At 43.1% G+C, this 21,664-nt stretch overlaps 1 protein-coding gene across 1 annotated transcript in view; it reads left to right on the top strand.

The window, feature by feature from the left end:
• The window catches only part of LOC108886809 (ankyrin repeat and fibronectin type-III domain-containing protein 1), a 122,773-nt gene that overhangs the window by 86,183 nt on the left and 14,926 nt on the right, over positions 1–21,664 (top strand). Inside the window, exons 6-11 of the mRNA XM_051066380.1 lie at positions 2,940–3,062; positions 16,542–16,761; positions 17,051–17,258; positions 20,316–20,513; positions 21,251–21,364; positions 21,545–21,637. Coding sequence (XP_050922337.1) covers positions 2,940–3,062; positions 16,542–16,761; positions 17,051–17,258; positions 20,316–20,513; positions 21,251–21,364; positions 21,545–21,637 — 956 coding nt within the window. The remainder of the gene's footprint in view (positions 1–2,939; positions 3,063–16,541; positions 16,762–17,050; positions 17,259–20,315; positions 20,514–21,250; positions 21,365–21,544; positions 21,638–21,664) is intronic.

Here is a 21,664-nt window from a genome sequence, read left to right as displayed (position 1 = left end):
AACACCAAGGAAGTAAAAGAGAAAATATGATTCTGATGAGAGGATAATCGAGCGGGATATCCTGAGTGGGCCTCCAAGGGGACTGCGTCATCACAGTGTGCCTGCTGTGATGATGTTATCAGGGACAGCTGCATGGGGTGGAGCCAGGGTTGAGCCAAGAGGCAGCCGGTTGCCAGCAGATCCCCTCCACAGAGACCCACCTGCTTCACATGTCCAGTTTTCCTCTAAACCCCTCAAAGGGATTCCCTGAGTCCTCTTCTGTGTCCACTGGCCCCCATGTCTTTGAAGTTATGATCCTATGTGTTTTCATGGCATTGAAGCCATTATCCTATGGTCATGTCATGTCACATGTTTGATCCAGAAGTTTGTTTGAAGTTTCACAGGGAACTCATAATGTATGTATTGGTCACAGGCCAAACATATTAAATCTATATAAGCAAAAGCAATTATTAACAACCACTGATGATCCAAATAATCACCTCTGTAGGCTATTTATGAATTGGAATTAGACCAGTGAAGTCTACAGTTTATGTAAAGGGGCATCAGCATCAATGGTTGGCAGTGGCTGGCGTGCACAGGGCAGTGGTACTAATTTAATTAAAAGCCCTTGAAGAAGAAGAAGCCCAGCCTAGCTTAATACCATCAATTAGGGGTTACTCTGCCATCTGAATAAAATCCCACACCCCATTTGTGTGATTCATACAGGAAAATATGCCTCTTTGTCTTCGAGGTCAACCAACTCTTTGGAGACGCTGGCGCAGGGTCAGGAAACAGTAGCTGAGGGTGTAGGAGTGGGAACGAAGGCAGTAGGGGTTGGGGGTTGTTCTACTAGATAAGCCATAGCATGAGGTCATTTCGAATGAGAACTCGTGTATTTTCATCTCGCTTTTGGAAACGTCTTTATAGTGAAACAGCTGGTATTAAGAGGAATCCGTTGTAGAGTATGAGAGAATATTTTCAGGGGGTTATTTCAATCAAAAGAAAATGCTCCTCAGTTTTATGTGGGTAGAAGAGCTTCTCTTAAGGTATGATAATATAGTGTTGGTTTATTTGTAGTCCATGAGATGCCACAGATATTCTGTAAAAGTTTTATGTAGTATTAAAATGTACTCCTCATGTGTCATTTTTTTGGTCTTTGTTATGTTTTTGTCTTTTAAGTTCGTGTTCAAAGAATGTTGATTTATGATGCCTGTCAAGGATGTGGATTCTTCCCATTTTGAGAGAAGGATGAAATAAAATGTTGGCAATGAATTAATCTACTTTTTTTTTTACCAGTTTAAAAAAAGACAAGAAAGAGAGCAGAAAGAAAGGTACCAGAATGCCCAGTTGGCATGGGTCTGTAACTTTTAAAAGGGTTTTACTTTCATTCCCAAGGTCACAGCAGTCTTTTATTCACCCCAATGGGAACGTTTATAAGTCTCTGATGCAATAAAGGTCTTGATCCAATTTAATCTTTTTGAGTAATCATCCTCTCAAATCTGATTGGTCTCCGGTAGAAGCATTAGACTTGACAGGACACTCTCAGACCTTCTGTCTTAAAGCAGTCTCCGTGACAAGAACGAATGAATGACTCATACAAGGTCCTGACATGATGTGACATGTGACATGATGCCAATTTGGCAATTGAATTAGGGGCAACTGGCTGCATCACCACACCGTCATTCATCCATGTCACTGTTCAGAAATCAAAGTAACGGCATGAGCTATTGTGTACAATCTCAGCAGTCCTGTTTTATCAAAGCCTTATGTGAACTGTTATTCCTGCAGCATCTCACATAAACTGACGGCAGCGATGGCAGATACAAGCTTTGTATTTGAGTGGCAGGGTGCACCCCAGTAGTCTGTGCTATCCTCCGTCCAAGTGCCCCTGCAGTTTGTCTCTAACAGAGCTCACCATGGAGACTAAAACCCTTTTTGGCTCAGGTTGAGAGGAGATCTATGTATGTGTGCGAATATGTATGAGTCATTATTAGGGATGTTTTATCATTTTATAATGAAACTGAAACAGCATGTGCTTGAGATTAGGTGAGCAAAGAATGCTGCACATTACTTGGACAACATTTTATGTAATCCTCTGTAATTAAAAAAAAAAAGTCTTGATGGCAAGGCCAGTAGGAAATTCCTTTATTAGCATTTTAGTATTTTTTGTTCTTTGTCTACATTCATATAACCTTTAATAAGTCTTGTGCATTTTTACATCACATACACTTCTGTGCTTCAGCAATGCGCCTCTGTGTGCCTGGCTCTTTGATAGAGAATATTATTACATTTTGATTAGTCCCCACTGTTACCACAGCAATATTGCAATGCTGAGTCTCATCAAATGTGTCCTGGGCTGGAATGGAAGAAATATTACATTTCCTGTTTTTAATTTTGAGAGAAAAGTTGAACTGGGACATTGGCAGCCCAGTAGAGGAGATTAAAATGTGTGTGACTTCACAATTTTTTTTTTTCTGTGAAAAAGATTAGGAGAAAATTAGGCAGGAAGTATGCGGCTTTCCCTGAAACCTAATGTTTCCTCTGGGATCTGCAGCATTGTTACACTGTTTATCAACTTCATGGGCTACATTTCCACTGAGTAGCATGATTTCTGAGAAACTGAGTTTAGTTTTAGGCATAAGAGAATCCATTTTACTAAGATATTTGTGTTTTCTAGCACTGTTTAATCTTGGATGAACATTTGAGTTTTTAGTGTAGGGAATTTCTACAAAAATACTATAAATGATAAACTATGTCAGTCCCACAGTATGTTTTTTTTTAATGAACAATCATTTATACTGAGAACTGGGAAACTGCTTAGACATCCAGTGGATGTTAACTGGATGTCAACTTCTCCTGAACTCCTTTGCAAGAATGTATATGTTGCAAGCAATGGGCCAAGCTCCATGTGTAAGCCAGTCAATAGATTCTGATCCATTTATTCTTGTTCTGTCCCACAGGTTAGAGTCAGGGATCTCCAAATTTACCCACCGTCTGTCCCTCAAAGAGCGTCCAGCCAAAACAGAGAAGACTTCAACAGATAGACCTTCATCCTACCGGCGACGATCTCTTAGTGTGGACTGGTAAGACCAAAGACTTCTCTTAATCTGCTTAATCGCAGTCTTTCATGATACCAAAAATTCAAAGGTTGTGATTGTGTACTTGGCGCTCATTACTTCTTCTCATAAATGATGGATTGGCAGTGGCAATACTGAGAACTCATACCCATTTACATGGCTCTTAGATTCTTAGACTGTGAAGATTCTGTTGTGAAAGAAAACTTCATAAATTGGCATTAAGAGCAGAATTTTAGATAGGAGAATGTTTTACTTACCACAATTGAAACCCAAAAAGTAACACCTAACAGGAGAGAGACATCTGCAACTGAGCCTTGCTAGGATGTGTCTGTGTACAAAGTCAAGACTGAGGTTGGTGAGGAATGGGGGCTTGTGTTTGGGGCGGAGGCAGAGAGTGGGTGGAGTGGCGATAGGGTCCTGCTCTGTCTCTGCGTCTGGGTTTCGTTGAAGAGCGCCAAGCAGCTCCAGTGGCGCCGGCTCATCTTGCTCTTGTAAAGCTCCAGTCCTCAGGCAGCCGATGAAAGGAGTTTGAAAGCTTTCCATCACGAGGCTGCCTTCCCGTCCCCACCCATGGGAATCCTTCCCAGTCTCCCCTCTTGTTGCCTGGCCTCCACTCGTTTATCTACCCATCCATCCTGCCGTCCGTCCATCTGGCATCCCCCCTGAGCTTCCTGCTATGTATTCTTGGCTCTTCCTTTATACTTCTCTCACCATTGGGAAAATAGCCTCGAGTTAAAGCGGATCTTACACTTCCTTTGCACTTAATTTTGTCAAGTAAAAAATGTCCAAATAGTCATGGGTATAAACAGCTTCCAGGTTTCTAATTGCTGTGCGGGGACTACAGTAGCTATTCAGTAGAGTTACTTTGTGGTTTGTGGAGTTACAGGTGTGGGATTCTCTGAGGTCCTATCGAATCATGCTAGGCCCTGGTGTGAGGTCTTACGAGGTCTTTTGTCGGCCTTGTGAGACCTACTGTGTGGTCTCGGACTGACATTGCAATGTGTGGTCCTCCAGCAGAAATGTGGCGTTAAGCGTATGAGCATTGCAGTGTATGTGCAGTGTGAGGTCCTTTACTTTAACAGCTCCGTGTTTTTCTCCCATGTTGCTGGAGAGGGGACCTGGCCTTTAAAGTTCAGGCCCTGATTGATGTGGTCTGGTTTTAATGAAACACAGTGGGTAGATTGGACATGCTCATTTACAAGAGGGATGGTGGGGGTGGGGTGGGGATGGTGGGGCACTCAGCTACAGCTGGATTCTGACTTTCTCCGGGGTGAGCCGCCGTTACAGGAGTGTGACTGGCCTTTTGTGACATAATAAACAAGGGACCCCAGGAGGAGAGATTCAAGGTTGAGGGGCTGAGTCATGCTACCGGGAGGTGAAACAAGGTCGGTCCAGCTCCTGACAAGACCAGCGCAGCTCCTCTGGAATGCACAGTCATCAATGCGCTCAGAGGGAAAACACGTCTGCTAGTAGCATCTCTTGAAACTGTCCCATGAGTCAGTTGCATTTTTGGAATAGTTCAACATTTATCACTTCCTACTGTTTTACTCACTCTCTATGAGACTTTTTCAGAAGTAATTGAGCTATATTTTCCTTTGTAGTGTATTTGTCAAGTACATAGTGTTGGAATGCGATTTTTAAAGGGCTTTTCCATGACTGTAAGGCATTTTGCACTGTACATATAGCATATACTGAGAAATTACAGTACAGATCAGACAGATCTAAATAGGTCCCTTTTGTCTAAGTACTGTTAGGTGCCTTAGTTCATTTTCTATGTCCTGCAACAGAGGCCATAAAACAGTAAAAGAAACACTGGAATGTGTTTGCCTGTAATGAAAATGAAATGTGGAACTGTAGGGTTACTCACCAATATATGCTCTTAAATTAAGTTTTAATTATGTTTATTTGCCCTTCTCTGCCCCTTCCTTTCGCTCACTGGATCGAAACTTTTAAGAGTAAAGTTAGACAAGGATTATATAAAATACAAGGCTGGAAACCTCCGCAACCCTCCGCAGTAAAGCAGTCTCAGGTGGCTTAACACTTTACTATCTATTTAGTGGACCATTGCCGTTTATGTCGATTTAAGTCAGATACCCAAACAAACTGTGACTATTAAGGGAATTCTGAGCCAAGGCAGCCCCATATACAAGCCTGAAACAGGAGCTGTTTTGTAGCTTTATCAAAGTCTCTGAGAGCTGGCAGAGCCTTGGGAAAATGCGATAATAAAAGATAATGGCAGTGTTATTGTTATTGGTAATCATAGTAAATGGGCTCTAGGGGTAGAAGGGGGAAAAAAAAGAGTAGAAAAACAGGGAGAGAGAGGGTTTGAGAGAGTGTTTAAGGGGAAATAAAAGGGTATTTGCTACGCTAGCTAAGATTGCTGAAAAAATATTGACACATTTTTTCCAGGAAAACTTCAGTGCTAATGATTATAATGTACATCAGTAACGTTCTTGGGTAAACACGGTGGCCTTGTGAGATTCTGAATAAAAATTGATTTTTACTTCTGGCTCTGTAGAAAGTACTGCAAGTTCAACATCTAAACTAGTCCACTCAGCCGAACATAGATCTGTTTCCCACTGGCACGTATATTTGCTGCCTTGTTTCCTGTGCATGATGTGGACACAGGAGACATCCAGAGTGTCTGAGAGTCAATCCTGGGGCTATAAAGGGACACTGGTTCTGTTCCAGCATACGGCCAGTAAGTAAGTCTTTATTTCCATATCCTTGCATGGTGACAGAGAGGCAGTTCCTGCCCTTTGCCAAAATCCCTGAGCACAATGGAGAGGCAGCCATGTATGTCGGCCAAGCAGTTTTTATTTCCCATAACAGTTCCTTAAGTACTTAAACATCAACGTGTAACGTAGCATTCTGCACTCAAACCGTATCCACTTCATGAATAACAGTTGGAATTTGAAAGAATGCAGTTGGTACCACACCAGTAAGTATTTGATTGTGATGTTTGTGGCTATTCTGTCTACACTGGAGGGTTTAAATCCTTTCTTATCCCCTAAGGGCCCCTCTGCTCTGTCTGGTGCCATCTTCGGGGATAACTTGAAGCTGACAGCGCTAGATGACATCTTAACTTCAGTGTCAGGAAAGAAACCGGCTTCTCTTTCCCATAGTCAATATATTAACATACACCCAAACACACACACACACACACAGAGTAGCAGCAACGCATATCTGCCTGTCTGATTTTCTCTGTCATATTCATGCTCACACACGTACATGCGCAAACACACATTGTAATAGTTAGCCCTGTGTTTAGTTGGGTGTGTAAAGGGGGAATGGGGGTTACCAAGTGCTAATCCTTATGAACCGTGCACAAAGGGAATAAAAAAAAAAAGAACACAGAGAAATCACCAAAGTCTTAGTGGAAAAAGAAGGGCAATGCTCAAAGGGCCCGGGTGTAAAGTGGTTTTGGACAGTATGCCACTCGCCTCATTTGGTTCTAATTTGATTTAATATTCCCCACTTTTTCTTTTTCATTCTCTCTTTAGAGTTTTCTCCTTTCTTCTGTGGCGGAGAGCTGTCAGTTCAAACAAGTTCAGCAAATGAGGAGGTTATAGATGCCTGTAATTTTTCTCTTTAGAAATTCTGATCAGAGCACACTGTCAAAGTTCACTACAAAACAGGAGTGATTCCTGCCTTTGCCTGACACTTAATATCTGCTTAATATCTGCTACATTAAAAGGAAATTTACTCTTAAAAATATATAGAACACTAAAACTAATAGTGTAACTCACCATATGAACAAATTGCAGTTCAAGATATGTACAAACTTTATGCAATACAAAGCTATGGAAGAATTATTGAATTTTTTCTGTTTCTGTAATGTCTCACTGAAAATATATATCCTTGTTTGTGTTGTCATACTATTATATAACATTACTTGTTAGGTTGCCACAGCTGGTCAGTGCCCTTAACCTTTACTTTACATGAGGAGACTATTTTTAATGTGTTATGCTTTAAACCCAACATAGACAGTGAAGAAGATCTTAAAGTACTCAGAAAAAATGGAAATTTTAACATCTACAATTACAGTGCAACAGGGTCAAACTCCCTCTGCCGATGATGGTCATGTATTATGACTGAAAGCTCCAGAAACGTTGCATTACTAAATGGACCTTGTGGTGAGATTGTTTTCCCTGCTCTAGCAAAAGCAGTCTCAAAAACGTTGTGCTCCCCGATGATACTTTTAGACCAGAGTTTATTTTTATTGAAAAACCCTTGAGGATACAGGAAACACTTTACCCCAGAACAAAACGTGTTTATTCACACAGTTTCTGGTGTTTTGTTAAATTTGTACTTCAACTGCTTCTTGGCCTGCAATATTAATTTGTCGAGGCTGAGCTGTTTGGCGAGATGAGAGACTATAGATTCCAATCCACATGAGGGAGCAAAATTTTTGCTTACCTCTCTGCTTTTGGATAGGCCCTGGGCTATTCTGTCTGCGGCACATGCAATCATGCACTCACACACACACACACACACACACATATATATATATATATATATATATATGTACACACACACAGACTCACATTAACACACAGACATGCATGTTCTCACAGAGATTCATACAATACTTATGGATACATAAAAAACACATCCATGTACCCTTGCCTTTGCACAAATGAGCATGCACAGCCTCAGACATGCATGCACCCACACACACACAAATACATGCACTCAAATACTTTTGTATGTACACACACTGTGTTCTTGACTCTGGATGCTGTGGGCTGCACTAAGGGAGATTTATGAGGCTGGCTCCCTCTTGTCCTGTGTGTCTCCGACTTGATACTCTGGTTTCCACTCCAAACCTCAACTCAGCACACAGACACAGAGAGACAGGGGGTGGGGATGGAGGGCAGCGAGGGAGAGGGAGGGAAGTGGACTGAAAGAGAGAAGTGGGAGAGGAGGGGGGGCAATGTCAGAGAAGACTGAAATAGGTAAGAAGAGGAGGGGTGGAGGAGGAGAGAGTGAGAATGATTGAGAATGAAGTAGATGAAAAGACAGATTGAAAAGATGATGGGGAGAGACAGCAAGAGAGAGTGACGAAGAGCTCTGAAAACTGAACTCCAATTTTGGAAAGAGGGAGCAGAGGGAGAAGTTACGAAATAAAGAGTATGGGGAGGAAAGAGCCATGCAGTTAATGTGGTGTGTCAGTGTGTGTTTGTTTCTGTTTGTGCTTGTGTGCAGAGACAGACAGCCAGTGGGTCAGAGGGTTAGCGTGGCTCCATGTGTTGCTTATAAGCTGATAAAAGACAAGCGAGGCTGGGGGACCTATACCCCACTGCCTACTTTCTGTGAGTGTTTGTGGGTTGCATTCAGGGTCAAAGGCAGAAAGAAAATCAGCTGGGGACCCAAGAGGCTTGTGGTTTGAAACTAGTCTTGGAAAATGGTTTACAGATTGAGATAGGAAGCTCAGGTAGTACAGACGTCCACACCCACATCAGTGCACACTGGAATGGAATAGAGGCACTATGAGAGCCAGTAAAAAGTTTTACTTACTAATGTCAAGCCAAAAAAAATTCTTTGCACTTTCTCTCCCTTATGTTTTCCTTTTCCCACTTCTAACTCAATCAGCTGACTGATTCCAGTCGGATTTTGCTACTTCTGTTGGCCAGTCTAAGTGCTGTCCACCTCCAGCTTAGGATCCAGTGAGTTCATTAGGAAACCCACTCCAGATCTTCATCTGAAGACTCAGTGTTCTTCACATGTTCACAACTACAAATGTTTTGACTCCGTTAATGTTCCTCTGTGGCCCATGGAGCGGCAAGCTGGTGAAACCCACATTTGCCATCCTTCAAAATGTACACACACACACACACACGTGTTGGTCTTTCTATAGTTGAGAGGACTCTTAACATAATGCACTCCCTAGCACCTGACCCTGATTCCTTTAATCATCACAACTAAATGCCTAACCCTAAGCCCAACCTAAACCTCATTCTAACCTGGACCATAAAACCAGATCTTAACTCTCAAACCTGAGGACCAGCCAGAATGTCCTCACAATGTAGACGTGTCCTCATAATGACAGGTTTGTCTCCACAAACATAGAAAGACATCTACAAGTGCACACACAGATGTCAGATGAGTTTACCGTTTTTTCCACTCTCTCCATCATCCATCTGTACATCCAATCAGGAGTGTACATATGTGTGTGAGAGTATGTATCATAATATGTATTACCGTATTTACAAATGATCTATCGCAGTCAAGAGAGAGTAGCCCACCCCCCCAACTCTCACCCAAACCAAGCGACTCCCTCCATCCCTATCCCAGATAAACAGCCGTGGGACTTTAAACATGGCGCCCGGCCGGCGTGTGACTGAGAGAATGGGCCAACTGGTGGCTTCAGTGGCCAGGGGTCACCCCCGCCTCTCTCTTCTCACTGGCTGGGTGGGTGGCATATGGCGGCCCAGACAGGGACTCCTTTGGTGTGACACACACACACACACACACTGAGAGACACACAGAAGGCCTGGAGCCACCCAGGCTGGGCCCACGATCGCCGTGGGAGACATGGTGTCACCAAGCCCCTGACAGAGGAGGGGTTGTATGTACGTTTGTGTGTGTGATCCTACCTTGGAAGCAACCCCCCAACCCCACTCCCCCTCCTGAGAACGTCGGCCGCTGCCCGCCACCACATCCCCATGGTGACTCCGCTGTTGTCTCTGCTCATCAAAATTAGAGAGATTTACCTCTGCGCGCACACACAACACATGGACACACACAGAGTCAACAGGTGGCAGGCCTTGCTCGGCACAGCAGGCCCACTTCAAAGGTTAAACATACAGCGGACCGCCCACTCTTTCTCTGCCATTCTCCCAAGGGAGAAAGAGAGAGAGAGAAAGTGAGAAGAAGAGGACAAGATAAAAGGAGAGACTCAAAAAAAGGAGTGTAAATAGGAGAGATAAAGAGCAGTGTGAGTATGTTCATGTGGGTATGGTATATACCTGGCACCTACAGTTTGTTCCACCTCCCCAGTTATGCTCACAGCTCACACTTCAAAGTGAGTCACGTATGAGTTAAAAGCATAAGTAAAAGCAGAATGCCTACAGGGGTTTTCCAGTTCGGTTACTTTTTGAGTAACTGTGACTTCCAACAGATGTGTACAAACCAACTTGGGTACCAGTGATTTTAGCACGGACTCTAGCATGTCGCAATCAACCAAGTTTCTGGGATTTTGCTACAGAGAATCATATCAGTGTTGCTATCATCTCGGAGCAACAGTCACACTCACAGCACCATCTCAGCACCCCCAGAAGAAGTTGAGGCTGCAGTGGACAGTGGAATTACTGAAACTGGATGACTCAACAGTGAAAAAAAATGTTTTGTATCTCTGGTTAGCTTGTTATCAAAAGAATATAATTTGAATACCACAGTCATGATAATAGTGTTACTGATCAGGTACATTTTTTAATGGCCAGTCTGCCACTTTTCAAATGCACATCTGGTAGGATAATCCATCGTGGATCTGACTACATAGACACCTCGGGAATAAAGTAAAAGGGGATGTTTTCAGCAAATCTGTGCCACTGAAGTAATAACACGCTCATGCACACACCTGATACGCCCCTCACTGAAATCTCATACATGAAATATGACCCTGAAGAGCCATAAGAGTCACTCTTATTGTCTTGTTGGCCACAAAATCACATGAAATCTCAACACACTGCTGCACGGATGCATGTATGTGTTTTAATATGCGAGCATGAGAGCGTATGTCTGTCATTTGTTGTGTTGCCATGCCAACTAGTGTGAGCAAGGGGCTGCAGGTCACAGTGTTGGTGTGGCCTCATGTTGCCTATAAGCTGATAAGAGCCAAACAGAGGGTACAGCTATATAAATTCTAGTAATACTGCCCCCCCTCCCCATCTCTCCATCCCCTCTCTCTCCCTCTCTCGCTCTCTGTCTCTCTCTCCCTCTCTCTCCCTCTCCCTCTATGCGTCCAGCAGCCTGCCTGCTTCCAGCCTGTCTGGTGCCAAGACTCAGATTTCAGAATTTCCTTCTACAAGCCACATTTAGAGCAGCCAGCGTACTGTGTGTGTGTGTGTGTGTGTGTGTGTGTGAGTGAGTGAGTGAGTGAGTTTGTGCAACTTTCTCCTCTCACTGTCTGCCTCTCTGACCCCCACCACTGTGTTTTCAGTGAGCACTGTCCTTCTGGTGCCGCTCTTTGCCTTTTCTGTGTCTCTCTCTCTCTATCTATCTAACCTCCAGCTCTTGTACAGACAACCGATGCAATACATGTCAGCTAATATGAATGGTCATTTGTGCCTGTGTGTAATAAACACGATTAGACACACACTAACATGCAGCAGAGATTTATGTGTTCTTGTGGCGGTCGCCTAGCCCTGCTGAGGAGTTTGGAAGTTGCAGGGTTGGGGGTGTGGGGTGTGGGGTGTCCTGTCAGCTCTGGCTGACAGGCACTGGGATGGCGTGGCATTAGATGGAGATGGGGGGTTAGGTGAAGCAGAGGCAAGGGCACAAGGGGAGGGTGGTGGGGAAGAAGATGAGTGGAAAAAATGGGAAAAAAATAGACACCAGAACGAGGCAGGAGGTCTTAAGGAAGAAAACGGTGCAACTGATGTTGGCTGCAAAAGTGTATTGCTATAAAAAGTTACTTTTAGGGAATAATATGCTCAGCTCCATGCCTTGAAGCCCTTTGGGACAAATATGGCTTTGTAGTTTTCCATATATAGCTGCATTGTGTGCTTTTGCCACTTCAACATAATTGTATTGTCGCTTCTCACCAACAAAATATCTTTCTTTATGCTCCTGTAGCTAATTTGGTGCCTGCATGCTCATGCACATAAGCACAACATATACACACACACATAAACACATGCCTGTAGATACCTCACTGTGCCACAAATTGTGTAGCTTTGTGACTGCGTGCTCTTAAAGAAATTTTCCATTGTTTATGGTTTAGACAAACTGTTATCTATATTTATAGTAGCAGAAAGCACTGGCCAAGAATTTTTTTTCTGCTTACATTCAAGTTCCCATTTGTCTCACCCAGTCCTACATTAACCAGTAAGGATGAACAAGCAATTGTAGTAAAATAGAGATTCTCAATGTGTACTCTCATTCTGACAACAGTTCTGCTGTATTAGCAGGGAGATTAGCAGGGAAAGAGAGGGAATAGATGCAAAAACAAATTGTGTATGAGGGAGAGACAAACAGAGAGAAAGAAAAACCACAGAAATGTCAAGAATATGAGTCAGAAACCCTGTTGCTGGTGAAGGTGAGAAAGAAATGTGTCGAATCCCAGCACTGACATTGAAGCACCAGGACAGTGCAGGTGTCCAAATACCAGTTGATGGTTTTATTGGTAGCCCAGTAAGATGCTCAAATATTCAATCAAATATTACAGACATTTGAGTTAGATGTGAGTGTCTCTGTGTGTGCGTGTGTATGTGTGTGGTTACTCCTGCACTGTTGACAACAGGTTGGATGGAGTCATTATCTCTTATGGTTCTGACCTTGTGGTTTACTGTATATGTTGCAGCATAAACTGGGATTTGTCAGACCAAGCAACATTTTCCACTCTGCTGCCAGTTTGCAGATTTGCTTTGAAGCGTCTATGACATGTTCCTCTGCCCACCACTGTTATGAACTGTTATGTGCATACTTGTGGCTACCTCTTAAGTTTGCACAAAAATACCAGAAACGTAGCAATTTCTGCAAAACTGGAACCAACAATTATTTATCATTTTCTTAAACCACGGGTCTTTCCCATATTGACTTTTAGTCAAACAGTAAGTAAATGTCTAGACTCTCTCTGCGTATTTTATATGTTGTCTTTGTTTACATGTGACTCACTGTCTGGAGGACTAAGCTGTTTGTGTAAATAGGCTGATATAACTAGTAAAGTGGATGCTGTGTGAATGCATGTTTGCAACTTGGGGGTGTTTGAGGGGCTGATCCTGTCTCAGTGCAGCAGGCTGGGGTGTATTTGATGTGGGATTGATCAGGGGCCAGACATTTTGGTACAGACTTTGGTTTCCCAGAACAACTGCTTCCTGCTTCCCAAAACTGGTAAAACTGTAGGAAATTGTGTGACGTAGACTCGGTCTGTGTTTGTGTGAGTTCAGGTGTGGTTATTTGTGTGTGTGTCATCCATTTGAGCTTATGCATCTCTTGGTTTTTATTTGTTTTATTGGAGCAGCAGCATTTAACAGCAGTGTCCTCATGGTGATGAAGATGTTGGTGAGATAAAAGGCACGTCTGGTATGTGCCATGTCTGTAACAGAAAAGATGTAAATATGGATTTGGACCAGCTGTCAGTTTCCTTTAATTTTAATCTTTGACCCATTGTTTTAGTGAAGTACAGTTTTTACATGCCTTCTCAGAGCTATGCACAGCCAGCACATGCTCCTGTTCAATCACCACTGAGGCCATTGACTGGATGAGGTAACATAAGCATGCAGTCATCATAATGGTCATCAGTTAACAGTATGAATTAACTCCTGCTTGAAAAGCTGTGTTGAAATCCTTGCATTCATTTCTCATTATCATACATTCTGTTTCTCGGACACTTGCTTGTTTGAGTAGCGTTGATGTAGCTTTTTTTATGTCTGAGTTTGTCATATACTGTCTTTTATCTTTCTGTATGGTAGGGGGCATGTCATTGGGGAATGACATCCCAACCTCACGTGTAGAATGCAGCATCTCTTTGAAAGCACACACACACCACACCATGTTACACACTCCCTAATGTCGTCAGAGAGTGATGGGGCACCGTCCTGCCGACAGAAAAAAGTCGTCTGTTCCATCTCAGGCAAATAACAATAAGCCCGGGGCTGGATTCCAATGGGCTTTCTCTTTGAAATGGGATACCGGCACACGCATTACAAATATATCTCTTGTTTTATCTTCCGGGCCAGGCCCATGGAAAAATTATTCCAAATACCTGCCGCGCTTTATCTGGAACCCTGGAATAGGTTAGGCCCAGCCGGGAACACGAGGATGTCTAAAATAAGGCCTCTATTACGGGATGGAGTGGAGATGGATGGGACGGAGCGGGAAGGGACGGGGATTGGGGGTATTTTAGGTGTATCGGCCCTGTGAAAAAGGGCTTGTTGCGGGGGCTTGGGGCTGCTTTAAAGTCTACAATGTGGGCCACCGTCAGCTGTTGTACAAACTGCATGTGTTGGGGGTGGCGTGTGTGTGTGCTCATGTGGGCTCACACGTCCATAGCGGAGCAGGAGTATAAATAACATTTTTCCTACAGATGTTCTCACCTTGACAAATCTGTTCTTGGCCTGTGTGATACTTCTTGGCATATGGCACGATGACCCAAACTAACTCAACCTTTATTTACTTTGCTCAACCTGTCCCTGCTCCTGTTCAAACCATTGTTTTTAAGAGCAACATTTACATTTGTGGTATTAAACTGATTATGTTTTCCAGGGTGACTGATAATAAGCAAGCATTTCTCAAGAACTTGAACAGGACACGTGGCAAGAGAAAAACACATTAATGGCTACAGGGATTCAAATTATGATCTTTGGGTTACAGCAAAGGCATTTAGGTTACCAAATGCCAAAAGATGTAACTGCATTCATAACAAATATGTCAGTCACATTAATTTTATTCTTTTGGACCCAAACGTGTCAAGAAGATTAGACATAACCTACTTATTAAGGTTACTTATAAAAGCCTTTCATACTTTTTAAGGAATGGAATCAAAGTAACGTGAGTATAGAGGCTTCTAGTGGTTGTGACATTACAATAACTGTATCTATTTTCAGATTCTTTGTTTATAGTCATATTGCAATAAAATGGGAAAATGGGGATTCAGAGTTGAATCAAGGCAAGAAGAGAGATGTTCGGGAGAGGGAAGAAAATGAAATAAAGGAGATAAAGAGAACAAGTGAAAGGCCAAGAGCAAGGGAAAGGACAGGAGAGGAAAAACAGAGAAGTAAGGAGATGATAAAAAGAGAAACAAGCTCACAAGATGTCTGGAGGGGAGGGAGGAACACAAGGAGAGAAAGGTGTTGAAAGAAAGTGCACCCTTTAGGAATTCATTTATCTCTCTGCCTCTGTTTGGTGGGACCCGTCACGGAGTCTGTCACTTTCGCCTGTAGAGTCCCGCTGACATTTCCTTCAGCAGTTGAGTGTGTGCGAAGACCACGTCCAAGACTCACCTCTAGAAGTTCACCGTCATCTACATAGTTCCCATGGCAGAATGGAGAGGGGGCAGCATAGCCGTCATACCAGTGATGCCAAGACGCCAGTGGCAAGAGATGGTGGTCTTTAGAAACTTATAAAAAAACTGATGATGTTACAGAACAGTACTGGCAAACTGGCCACCAGGCTGACATTGCCAGTGCATGATGACTCATGTGGCACCTGTGAGTGAGAACTGATAATGCCAACATGGCGTCCATCTGGCAGATCAGTGTAATTTATCACCATGCCATAGATCAGTGGTTCCCAGCCAGGTGGTTGGACCTGCCTCCCAGGGGGTTGAAGATAATTTTTTGGGGTTGTGGTATTAATGGGATTAACTAAACAACTTTTGAACTATGTAAATGTATTATTCCTTTGATAACCATGTTTTGGATTTCCATATATTTCTGGAAATCTAAGAAGGCAAAATAAACCTTAGATTAGCTGTTCATCATTCTTCATACAGTGTGTGACAGTGGGTCATGAGTTGACATAGCCTTCCTTAAAGTGGTTAAAGTGGTTTCCAGACACTGCCATACATTCTGTTACAACACTAGACATTAAATGCATTTCAACAATTGATATGTGGAGCTGATATATAGTCCAATGTAATTCATCTAAGACCCTGATGCCTTGGTTTTCAAAACACTATCGCCACATTCAGTCCTATGAATTTCTGGTGCTGTTTTCCAGAGCCAAAATCTAACTTGTTTGCTGAGTAGCCTGTCACGAGGAAACTGCTTTCCTCAGATCTCATTCCGTTTTCCAAATGATGATTAAAATTGAAATCCAGAATAAAATTGATTTTAACCAGAAGGCAGAGGTCCGGGGATATGTAAACCAAGCAGCTGTCCTTCTTTCCCCTTAGGTTATTTTTCTTTTTCCTTTCATTATAAAGCAGAAATGCTCTTTAACTTATAGTTTTGAATATTCAAATTTCACGAAACTGGTTTGGTCAAAGTTTGTTTTATAGTCTTGCAAGCTATAAACGCTCGCAAGGAGCAGAAAGCATGAATACTGATTTTAGTTGCATGCCAAATTTCCAGTCACCAGACCATCACTGGGGCATTAGGTCACAGTGAAGGTCTAGAGGCTGAAAGTTTGAGCCCTCTCCTGTTTTCAGTTGATCTTTGTTACCCTTGCACTGTAGAATTTGGTCATGAGCCCTGTGATCTTTTCTAAAGATATAAACTCGGACAAGAAGTGATCACATGGTCCGTGTGTTGGGTGAAATCTCATATTCCACTCCTTTCTCTTCCCTCCTGTCTCTTCCCCCACCTGTCTCTCCTCCAGGGCTGACTCTGCCAAGATGACGCAGCCCATGAGGGGGGACCAGGCCCACCAGCCGGCCCCAGCCCGCAAGTCAGCCAGCCTGTCCTCACCGAGCGCGGCTCGCCGCCTATACCGCAACTTGTCTGGAAAGTTCCGTGTGGGCACCAACCCCCCTGCCCTGGAGGACAGCGTGGTGTCAGGACGGGGAGGAGACAAGGAGAGGCTGCGAAAAACCACCATAGTAAGTCAGAGAGAGAGAGAAATGGAAAAAATAATAAGCCCAAGGAACATTGTAGTCTAAAAATAGTCAGGGAAAACATATAGACGTGGATAGTAAGAGATCCTCAGGTAGTAACATCGCACCCATCTGACTAATTTAAAGCAAGACAGAAAATATATATAGAGAGACTTGTGACCACAATGCTCCATACTCACTGATAAAAGCTGAGGTGTCTCAAAGATCATAATATGAGTTTTCCCATTTGGCAGTATTCTGTTTTAACTCCATGTGAACTGTTTTTGTGTCACAGTTCCAGAGTAGTGAAGCTTTGTTTGAGGCAGTGGAGCACCAGGAGTTGGACTTGGTACAGCTGCTTCTCTCCCAGTACAGTCTGGAGGAGTTGGACCTCAATACCCCAAACAGCGAGGGCCTCCTGCCCCTCGACATCGCCATCATGACTAACAACGTGCCCATGGCCAAGCTGCTACTGCGAGCCGGTGCCAAGGAGAGTCCCCACTGTGAGTACAGGATCACAGTGTACCGGTTACAGTTTCTACATGACAGTTGAATGTGATTGTGTGATTGAGGCTGGATACACACACTGCAGTATCACGCTTGACACAATGGAGTAGTTTTTTTTGTGTGTTTTTTTTTTATGATATCATAGCACAGTGTGGAGTGTGTTCATTTTCTATTACTGATTAACACAATGGAATAAAACTCAAAACATATTTTCAAGGGAGGTCACACAAAGTTCCCAAAGCTCCTATTAAACCCATTATGATAGTCCATACAACTGTACAGAGATAAATCATTACACAAAACTGAGTGCATTCTATTTTTTTTCTGTAAAAAATATCTCTCATGTATTCAGTCTCTTGTTTTTCCTTGTAAATGTTGATAGGCATTTACTTTTGTTAATATAACTTTGGCATTCTTACAGGTGAGTCACACCATTGCAAATGCTACCTTGGCTTTCAGCAGGAAGTCTGATCCTTGAGCCAGTCGAATCTTGTATGATATGTGGAAAAAGCCAGAGCTAGTTGTCTTCTGCCAATCAAAACTTGTACCCTTTACAAGCTAATGATGCGAGTGAGGCCCAAAACCACATCTGTCACTTACTGACAGATCTCTAATCATTTTTTCCCTTTGTAGATTTCTGTCTTAAGCAGAGCTCAGAACTGATACCAGAAAGAGTTTGTCTGGGCTGCAGCAGCCGCTCAGTGGGAGCCTACAACTGTCGTTGTGGAAGCCAAAACTGCTGTCACAACAACATCAGCTGAAACCGAAGCTACCGCAGGTGTTGCCCAAAGCAACGACGCACACAGAACTCATAACATAATCTCCTACCATGCACACCAGTAGCACATTCATCCACACACTACTGACAAACTCACACGTTTCTTTCTGTTTTCTCCTGGCAGTGAAAACATATTAAAGGCGATGAAGGGGTGGTAATCATGATGCAATATTAGTCATCTTCGTAAGCACTTTTCACTGTCTGTGATCTGCTGAGCCTCCGCTCCCTTCTTCTGTTAATGATTAGAACTCGCCAGTAAGGCTCCTAGGCTGTTTGTGTTTGTACTTGTGCGAGCACACACACACACACTTCTCCAGAGCTGAGCCAGACGTCTTATAAAGGTATCATTAAATTGAAAACACTTGAATGGAAAGTGGTGTTTACTGAAGTTTGCTCTTTGATTGTGTGCTCTCTCCAGAACCCAAATAGCTCATGAGAGAGTGTGAGTCCTGTGTGTAGTGTGTGGACAAAAGACTTGAACAGAGAAAGAAAGGGAGAGAACAACAGGAAAGTAAAGGCTTGCCTTCTGTTATTATAAGCATGTACTAATCAAACTCCATCTGAGGAGAATTGACATCAAAGACGCTGCAGACTTTTCCTTAAGCTTTGAAAGCAATTGATTTTGATGCCTATTGATTTTGCCGTGCTTGGCTTCACAGTTTGTGGTTACCAGAGAGACAAGGGCAGACAAAGACAATCAAACAAATCCCTAAAGCAACTTCATATTCACGTTATAAATCCCTTGACGGCTCTCAATAGGGCAAAGCCACTTTAATGTTCTGCTGAGGATCACAGCCTTGATGTGAAATAAGGACAAATCAAGACACACATACACACTGGTGACAGCATCTGGACCAGTCTCTAGGCCTGGAAGGGCTGGAAATGTAAATCAAACTGGACAATCAACAGTTATCCGTCCAAGGATCCTCAGTAATAATCCTTACTTATACCCTACTCTTTAAACTCAACTACGACCCTCGCTTTACTTCTAAAAGTGACAAGCGGCCTTCAAGATTTCACACAAGTGGCTGAAGAGAACAACAAGACTGACACCCAGAGAAGATACTCGGATTCAAAGAGAAGCTCGCAGCCGCTGAGGAGACACCGAGAGAGCAGCAGAATTAAACACCCAGATGGACATTTTGACACGGAGCTTTAAACTTACTGTCAACAGTGGAATCTAACGCTCAACAGTGGAATCTACAATGAACAAACACAGACCACACAGACTAAACACAGACACACACCAGTCCCAAACACTCCAAGAATGACCAGCCACCAAAGAAGAAGTACAGTATGCTACTGTCCTTTGTGACCTTAACAGCTTTACATTACATGTCCTATATTTTTATTTAGAGTGATCTGGATGCATTTGCAAGTGAACCCTTTGATCTGTGCGTTATGCTGCCGTTGGCCGCTATCGCCAACCACTCAGGCATGATTAGAATATTTTCATTGAGCGTTACATCTCATCTACTATAGCGATGTGTTTTTGTTTAAGTAAACATCATCGTTCACATTGTTTTAGTAACACCCCAAACTCTTTGAGAAAAGCATTCCTATGATGGAGGCAGCATGAGCCTGCGGTATACGGTATAAATAGATCAGTTATACACATTTTTCCACCAAGTTTTGCAGAAAAATAGTTTTACAATGGCAGTTTAAAATGATGCCTATGCATGTTCCCACCATTTTGTGTTCCCTTTATAACCGCATATGAAGAATACTCCCTCCCTCTCGCACTCCTCTCATTTTCATTGCCCCATTTTCTGTGTCATTTTCGTGGTGATGTCATCTCTAAAGAGGGACTGCTTAGTTACATTAAATGAAGTTTATGGAGGAATCTGCCACAGCATTTTGGCAAACAAAGACATTAAAACGAGAGGCCTGAAAAAGCAATTTGCAACATTGCAGACAATTCATTGCAGTATCAGTATAGCCACGTGCATTGTTGAGGCACACAGCACACAGGTGACATCACTGATTAAGCTTGTAAATGACATTGCGATGAGCACATTTTTTTGTTCTTCTAGATTTAATAATCCTAATCGAAAAAGTATTGTCTTTTAATTCTTTTGACAAAGAATTTTGACACTCACAGTATATTGCTTGGAAAAATGGCCCACTCAAATTTATAGTCCAGCATTTCTCAGGTTTGACCTGTACTGACCAACTGTTGATGTGCCTAAGGGTACTGGAACTCTTCTTTTAATACAATATGCATGCATTGTCTTTCCTCTTTCTCTCTCTGCTGTCTCTCTCATGCGTTTCCTAGTTGTGAGTCTGGAGGGCCGAGCAGTGCATTTGGCCACCTTGGTGCAGGAGGCTGAACAACGGGTGTCGGAGCTCCAGGCCCAGGTGCGGAGCGAGGGTCCCTGTGAGCGGGAAGGGTCGGACCGGGAGAGGCAGCTAAAAGCCTGGGAGTGGAGGCTCCGGCTCTTCCGACGCATGCAGACGGGGTTTGAGCATGCAAGTAAGGCTTCACTGCAACTTTGATGTTGTTGGATTTTTTTTTTTTTTTCACATGCTGAACTGTTGAGGGAATTTTGCTGCTCAGATTGTTGCAGCAGTCCACCGGTTGTCTTTTGGTTTTCATTTTTGCACCCTTTTTCTCTACTGGCATTCTGTCTGGGGCTGAGTTAAATGCTTCCACACTGGGATGCCTAGCACACAACTGTGTGTGTGCAAACATAACACGCCTGTATTCCTGCTTTAATTTTTTATAGGCATTTCATGACACACTTAGCGGCAGGGTAGACAGCCACCCCATGAAAGCAGACACACTCGCACGCACACACTCCTCTTCTTCCACCCAAACCAATCTACACTTTGATGCAAAAAAAGTATCTTTCCCTACTTTATAATTCCATATACTCATGTAATTTGATAGGTACGTTGTGTGAACATAGATGGAAATTATGCAGCACTTGTGAAAAAGATCACAGTCAATGACATCCTCGCTTCTTCTCAGTGTTGACTTTAATTTATGAGGATGGCAGCTTACAGATGTGGTGCTATTGTCATTTCCATCCGTCACTGACTATAAATTCCTCCCCAAGCGTCCACTACACTTTCCAAACTTTTTTCCACCTCTGAAATTGAACCTGCTTTGTTATAACAGCTATATTATGTGATGTAGCATCTTAGTCCCCTTGTGTTTACTTGTCTGTCTCTCTACTTATTTACTTGGCTGCCTATCTGCCTCCTCAGACCCTCCAGACGCTCCCAGTGTAGTTCGCCTGTCTGTCAGCAGCAGCACCAGTCTAAGGGTGGACTTCCAGGAACCTCTCTGTGTCAATTCTGCTGTGGTTACTAAGTACAAAGGTCAGCCACCGTGCCCCTCCCATTGCTTCATTTAGAACACACCACTCAGTATCACAACGTGTAAAGCTCTGGTGGTAAATGAGACCTTTAAAAAAATAAAGCATCCCTTCTGAGCATTGTTCCGTACTAAATTATATTTTAAAGTGTTTTTGCCGTGGTTGTATGTGTGTTTTTTTGCAGTGAGCTGGAGCAGTACTCCATCCTTCAGTCCTTTGCTAGGAGAGATGGTGGTGGAGGACACCACTCTGCTACAGTGCGACATCACTGGACTCACTTCTGTAAGTTTTTGTCTCCACCACA

Source organism: Lates calcarifer, linkage group LG23, assembly GCF_001640805.2.
Source record: "Lates calcarifer isolate ASB-BC8 linkage group LG23, TLL_Latcal_v3, whole genome shotgun sequence".
In the NCBI taxonomy this organism is placed as follows: Eukaryota; Metazoa; Chordata; class Actinopteri; family Centropomidae; genus Lates; species Lates calcarifer.
The sequence above is the reverse complement of the archived record's forward strand: the minus strand, read 5'-3'. Positions and strand labels throughout refer to the sequence as shown.